The sequence below is a fragment of the Petromyzon marinus genome, unplaced genomic scaffold (assembly GCF_048934315.1).
Source record: "Petromyzon marinus isolate PM22_M1 ecotype Great Lakes invasive population unplaced genomic scaffold, UKy_Petmar_22M1.pri1.0 PM_G_Scaffold_25, whole genome shotgun sequence".
In the NCBI taxonomy this organism is placed as follows: domain Eukaryota; kingdom Metazoa; phylum Chordata; class Hyperoartia; order Petromyzontiformes; family Petromyzontidae; genus Petromyzon; species Petromyzon marinus.
Window position 1 is genome coordinate 2893328 of NW_027422817.1, and position 7364 is coordinate 2900691.

Sequence of the window (7364 nt, forward strand, 5' to 3'; positions counted from 1 at the left end):
GCGCCAGCGAGCGCGTCCGTCCGTCCGTCACGGCGGCGGCGGAGCGCCCAACCCGGGGCGCTCCGCCGGCGAGCGACCTCGCAGCGGGATCCGGATCGGGCTGCCAACACGGCCGCCGCCACGGCCGCCGATGTCGACGTCGACCCTCGTCGGCTCGTTTGCTTTCACCCCCTCGGCTTCGGCATCCCTTCCTCCTCCGACGCCTCCTCCTCGTCGTCCTCCTCCTCCCCGGCTTGGCGTCGCTGCCCGGCGCCGCGAAGTCGCGGCCGCTCAGGTGGAAGTGGCCGCCGCCGCTGCTGCGGGCGACGGCTCGCCGCCGGCGCTTGTCGCCGTCGTGCGGCGCGATCGGCAGGGCGCCGGCGTCTCTCGGGCCCGTCGCCAGACGATCTGCGGGGGAGATAAAAAAATAAAAGTAACGGGGTATTTAGCTGCCGCTATAAACGTCCACGTGATAGGCGATAAGCAGCTTAGTTGAACCATCGTTTGTGATGGACAGGCTTCTTCTGCGAAAGAGCTGAAACGGCTCAGTGGGCCTTACCTGGTAAAATAAAATAAATTACGTTCTTGGTTCTTTCAGTAAAATCACGTTGAAGGGAAACAACAAAATAATAAAATATATATAAAACAATAAAATTCTCACGACGTTTCGACTGTAACACAAACAGTCATCATCAGTCACCTGATGATGACTGTTTGTATTTTATTATTTTGTTATTTCCCTTCAACGTGACTTTACCGAAAGAACCAAGAATATGAATCACTGCAGTCACGAAAGCTTTAAATCAAAATTTAAAATAATTTAGTTTAGTTTCTAACATTAACCCTAACCTAACTCCAGTCGGATACTAACTCTAACCCCAACACGAACCGTTACTTTAACCATAACCAACTACAACTCGAACCCTAACCCTAAACGCCAACCATAACACCACAACCCTAAACTCTAGCCCTGACTTGAACTCTGACCCTGTCTCTGACCCTTTTGTTAGACTTAGCAATATACCCGGACATCTGCAACAACCAACAAAATCGCTGCCACGTCACTGTATAATACGCTCGCATATGCTGTTGGGAATGTAATCCACATTTATAATGTGTGCCTCACTCTCCGTTGTACACGCGTTATCTACAATTACGGAGTTAATATCAAAGGAAAGCTCTTGATCTTTCTCCGTCGCTCCCTTGACCGCACGTGGGAATTCACGACGACAGCGCGCTTAATTTTATCTTTTTGTTTATAGGAAATACAGGTTTAAACAAGAATCACAATTTCACGTAATATCAACAACGGCGGGAGGGGGAAAGTGTGCGAGCGCCATCTTGAGTAGGCGCACGGGATCGGTGTGGGATGCGTCAAGCCGGAACCACTCAGTCCACGGTATATCATCATAGTAATGCTCACAATAATAACAACAACAATCACACCGTTGATAACAAGTTTCGACAAAAAACAGTGGGCAGAATATCATCGCAAAGCCGCCGTGATTGATTTTTCAAGGGGGTCGGATCGCCGCACGTGTAACGCGTTGCGCCATGCACCCTCCCTCCACTCGGAACGACAGCCAATTTAACAAAACCTCTCTCTCGTGGTGAACAAACGCCGCCAATTTATCGCTGCCTCGGCAGCACCGCCGGTGATCTCGTCGCCGTTGGCGAGCGATCCACGCAAGACGCCAAATAAAAACGGGCAGCAGACGTGCCGCGGGTAGCTGCGCGCAACCGGCGCTGTCGGGCAGTTGCCAGCAGTGAATCGGCTTCACAACAACAACGACGGTGGGTTGCCACGAATTGTGAACTATTTATCATGTTAGCGAGCACCTTTGAAGGCCGGCATGGGGGTGGGGTGGCCCGCATCACGCCCGGCGCCTTCGTCTCCCCAGCGGCGATGTTTAGACGACACCGCGACAAATACTCGCCTGAGGCCGAGTCGAGCTAAAAGGAGGCCCAGATGTCACTCGCTACTGATGTTGGCCGAGACCAGGAATCAAACTCAGGTCACTGGGTTCGTAGGCCGGTGTGCATAGAGGGATCGAGGAATTGAGGGTTAGGGAGATTGATACACGAACCGACATCCAACTGACACACAAACGGACACGTTGTGTTAGTTTGTTGTCCTTCCCCCGCACCTCCGATTAGCACGGTTGGATACATACGGTGCGAAAAAACTTCAACGCACTGTACATACAACACATGAACCAAAACAAACAGAGCCAAAACAACAACAACCGCTATTCGCAGTTGGAGGCAGTCGCCCTCCAACAACAACGAAGGGGGGAGGAGCGATGCTCACAACAACGAGCGGAGCGCCGGGTGGCTAAAGCACAGCAAGATGGCACAGTAGGGGGGTACAGCTGGTGGTGCATCAGCCACTCATCTCAGTCAGTCGACCTGTGGAACCTGGGTCTACCCCGTGACCTCCTGCCGGCGGGCGTTTGACACTTCACGTGGCCTCAAGGTGCACAAAGCCTGGCACAAGCACCGTGGTGACGTCACCGCCACCTAGTGGCGAACGGCGGTTGTTGTTGTTGCTGCAGTGTGCGTAGTGTGTGTATGGTGTGTAGTGCGTGCAGCGTGCATGCGTACCTGCGCGTTGGAAGAGCAGCGTTTGCTGCTGGAGAGCCACGAGTCGTAAGAGAAGTGGTTGCCCCAGGATCGGCAGCACTCGGCGTGCCCCAAGCACTTTCTGTACTCCTTGCACACCTTGCACGGGTAAGAGGCGAGGGGTTGGGGGTCAGAGTTCAAGTCAGGCCTAGAGTTATGGTTATACGGTGTTGAAGTTTGCGTTTAGAGTCGGGGGTTACGGTCAGGGTTCGATCCAGATCTTGACGACGCTTCTGCTGCTGCTGCTGTATATTTGGAGTCTGCGTCTCTCTCTCATCATCATCACGGTGGCTATGAGATGTTAACTACCTCGCCTGGTCCGCAGGAGGTCGTGGGTTTGATCCAGATCCTGACGATGCCTGCTGCTGCTGTATATTTGGAGTTTTTTTGTGTCTCTCTCATCATCATCACGGTGGCTATGAGATGTTAACTACCTCGCCTGGTCTACAGAAGGTCGAGAGTTCGATCTCGACCTTGACGACGCCTGCTGCCGCCGCATATTTACAGTTTGCGTTGTCATGCTCTGACCCCGTGCCCTGACTGTACATCTGCGAGAAAGAGCTTAATGGCTCTTTGGCTTCCGCCTCCAGTTTAAAATTGTTTAAGATTCTGAAAAAGAGCCACAGTGCTCAGTGGGCCTCACGAGTTGTCAAGATTTCTGGGCGCACTTCCACGTCGAAGAGGGGGTTGGGCACCTTCATCTGCAGAGCGCAGTGGAAGATGAAGATGAACGTGCCCTGGAAGGAGTTGAAGATGATGAAGAGGTAGGCCATGACCAGAGTGGCCTTGTCGATGAAGAGGAACCCGAACGCCCAGGTGAGGCCGAGGAGGCACAGCAGCGCCACGCCGCCCAGCGCACAGGACCTGTGGGCAAGGAAGAACAAAAACGAACGATAACAACGGCCGGCAAAAAAGCGAGCGCCGTGGTGAATATTTGCCATCGCGTAGCGTTGTCGTCATCGTCGTTATTATCGTCGTCGTCGTGAACTTACCGACCCACGCGACACGTTACGTGCGTATCGACGTACAGTAAAACCTTGGGATTGCGAGCACAATTCGTTCCGGAAACGTGTTTGTAATCCAAAGCACTCGTACGTCAGTTGTGATCACGTGACGCTCGGCAGCACGAAGCGTCTACACGTGCTGCCGCTCGTATTGCTAAGACCCTCGCACGTTCATCAAGTGAATATTTATATTTAAACAATGTGTTGCTCGTCTTGCAAAACACTCGCAGACCAAGTTACTCGCAATCCAAGGTTTCGCTCTGAACGTTGAACTTCTTTCGCGCCGTACGTAGCCAACAGTGCTCATCGGAGGTGCGGGGGAAGGACTAACTAACTAACTAAAAACACAAAAATGCAGTTCTGAAGAAGTGAGATTAGAATCAAAATTTAAAAGCCCATGAGTAAGACAAGCCAATTGGTAAGGTTTGTCACGTGAGCAAAACGTGGACATTTATAGCGGCCAAACGCTCTAAGCACACGCTTCTTAACATGAAGGGAAAAGACACGTAGGACCCCGAGAAAAAATTCACGCAACCACGGGGAGAACATTCAAGCTCCAAATATACAGCAGCAGGCAGTGTCAGGGTCGGGTTCGAACCCATGACCTCCTGTATACCAGCCGAGAGAGTTAACATCTCCTAGCCACCGTGATGATGATGATGATGAGACAGAGGTAGAACATTCAAGCTCCAAATATACAGCAGCAGCAGGCAATGTCAGGGTCGGGTTCGAACCCATGACCTCCTGTATACCAGCCGAGGGAGTTAACATCTCCTAGCCACCACGATGGATGGACAGACAGATTGACGTTTCGGGAGGTGGATCAGACTGACCGTTAAATGGACGGATCGCTGGATGAACGAGCAGACAAACGGACAGATGCATGGCTGGAGAGACGAAACGCATACGGAGCGATTAAACCGTCTGCCCCACGGACACGTGAGTCACACCGCCAGCGGGAATGCCAGCGCTGTCAGTCGGTGTCACCGAACGCGAGCACTTTTGAGAGGGCATCATCTGTGGGCACCGAGGGCCCACTCCGACATCGCCACTGCGTGGAGTTCTGTCGCTGTGCAGGAAAGCTCATTTGCTACACGAGACGGGTTGGATGACGAGTCAGACTGATTGGAAGGACAAAGGGATGAATGGCCTTGTGGGAGCAACGGTCTCGATAAAGTTATTTTATTTTAGTTTTTCTTCCGGTTTCGTTTTGACGACACACACCTAGGTCATGGGAACGGAATCGGAAGAAAAACCGGATGACGTTACACCTACGTACGTCACCGGAACGGGAAAGGTTTAAACTAATGCAAGCAGGCGCGTGATTAGAAATCCCTTGCAAAGGGCGATCGTTACACGGTGGGTCAAAGCGAACCGATGGTCCCCCGAGAGCTGGACGGAGCTCGTTAAAAGCGAAACCCGAATTTTAAACGACGGTTCCATTTTTGCGCAGGGGTCATTGGCGACCGCGGCTGAGAACCACCAACATTCGCTCGCGACACCGGAACACTCCAGGTGCAATCACGGGTGGCTGGGGCCCAGTTGGTCAAATGAAAAGGCAAGGGAGGGCCCTAATGTGAAGAGTGGGCTGGCGCGGGAACAGCCAGCTTCACCCACCGTGTGTCCCGGCTGAACCTCACGGAAAATGCGGTCGCTTTAAGTGATGAACCCCTACCTCGCCCCTCTCCCCCCTAACCCCAACCCCCCCCCACACCCGGCCACCTCACTCACTTAATGCTCTCGGGCTTGAGTGGCGCCGAATGCTGCACCATCTTGTACAGAGTCATCAGCAGGAACACGAAGTTCACCTGTGACACCGCACACGCACCGCGCATACGAGTCAAAAGTCCATAAGACGTTGTTTTTTGTTGGGTTAGATTACGTGTCGTTAAGCCCGTCACCACCCCCACCCGACCACGGACAATCAGCAAGCTTTGTCGCGTAAACAGAACCTGACAATTCGTCGCTAGTTCAGCGCACCGGGTGTGTTCGAGAGTAAACCCACAGCAACATTTACAATTCGAGCAGCGTGACGTTTCGCCAGTAATTACAACAACAACAGCCACCATCGTCAGGCGATAGCCAGAATTGCGGAGGATTCCTCCTGCTGTTTTGGTCTTAAATGGAGGCGTAGAGGTGATGTCGTCACTGAGCCTATCAGGTGCGAATATCAGAGGGGGGTGAATTGAGTGATGTAAATAGCAGTGGATGCCTCTACCTACAATAATCATGTCTGCCCGTAACGCTCGTGACGTCACTCCACGTCGACCAGCCCCCCTCATTAATAATCATGAACAGTCACGCAGAAGGGTAACAATAAAATAGTAAAAATATAAAACAATAAAATTCTCACGACGTTTCGACCGCAACAGAAGCAAACATCGTCAGGTGTGGAAACCACGGCAAGAAAATTTGCAGTAGTTTTCACGTTCTGCAGATGTAGAGTGCAAGTGGATTGAATCCACCTGTGTGGCGTTGAGTTTTGTTGTTGTTGTTGCAGCATCATCCCCTCGTCGTATACAAGGCGGGTTTTTCTCCGGGTTCGAAACGTCGTGATGTTTTTAATAACTTTTTTTTTCGATCTACGTGGCTTAATTAAAAGATACTCTTTGGTTATTTCGGTAAAGTCACGTAGGTATACATTTTATATAGAGTATGGATTCCTGCAGTCACGAAAGCTTCAAATCTAGATTTTACTGAAATAACCATAGAACACAGGCAAGGACCCTATCAGATATGGGTCCTATAACCAAAGGCAACATCGCCCCCTGCCGGCAGATACCTGTTTAGGTTGTTCTATGGATGAACTCGCCTCTGTCATAGGCACGTGGAATTTCCATTGGCTCAGGGTTGTGTTTACCTTGTGCTGCACAAGGACAAGCTGTCATGAGGGGGTCCCTTAGGCTAAAATGAAGCTGACGCTCAGATCATTTGTTACAGTGTGTGTGCAATATGAATACATTTATAATCTTTCACAACTATCGACATATGCCTTCAACTAATGTTTGTATCATGTATTTCACTGTCTAAAAACATCTAAATACGACAAAAAAAACAAAGTGAAATCACGCGTCGCTATGTGCAAATGACTGCGTACAGTGTTAGCATTTTTATATTTGCATGGCATGCCTTAAGTGTACTACATTTCGAGGACAACATTTGCCCTTTGATAGGTCAAAACATGTTTTTTACATTTTAGCACCTGATTTGAAGATGGATTGTAGCCCTTGAACGTCATTGTCCCATAGTTGTGGAGTTGGGTGCTCTATGCAATGCATTTGGATTAATGTGGCTTATTTATAGCACCTCATCTCAAACAACGCGGTGGGGATGTTTACTCTATATTATTAATCTACGTTTTACATTTAATTATTAATGAAAAACACAGTTGCGTAATATGAATATGTACAAAATACATAGCAGTAGTAATGATGGCTACTACAATAATGTACTTCATGAAGGTTGACTAGAGTACATTTTTTATCGTATTTCCCATTGCCATGACAACAAACATTTGTTGCAACATACGTATTGTGGTAGCAATGATGGTCTGCTAGCTTGCAGGGCCGTGAGAGAAAGCGGCGGCTTATTGCGGAGGCCTTTATCCAGCAGTGGATCGACCATGGCTGATGACGATCCACTGTAGTGCCCTCATCTATACGCAGAAAACGAATCGCTGGTGTGTTGCATGGTGAGGTGGCCCAGACCTTTTCAGACGATGCTCTATTTGATGTTAAACATCATATTCACGTGGAGCCA

At 50.3% G+C, this 7364-nt stretch overlaps 1 protein-coding gene across 1 annotated transcript; it reads right to left on the reverse strand.

Annotated features, from left to right (window-relative positions):
• Nucleotides 1–270: 270 nt before the first annotated feature.
• On the reverse strand, nucleotides 271–6843 carry LOC142913410 (adhesion G protein-coupled receptor L2-like). The gene is made up of 5 exons (XM_076060951.1): nucleotides 6808–6843; nucleotides 5337–5413; nucleotides 3297–3465; nucleotides 2584–2700; nucleotides 271–387 (listed from the first exon to the last, which is right to left on the reverse strand). The coding sequence occupies exons 1-5, from the start codon at nucleotides 6841–6843 to the stop codon at nucleotides 271–273; spliced, it is 516 nt and encodes a 171-aa protein (XP_075917066.1).
• Between the last annotated feature and the right edge of the window lie 521 nt (nucleotides 6844–7364).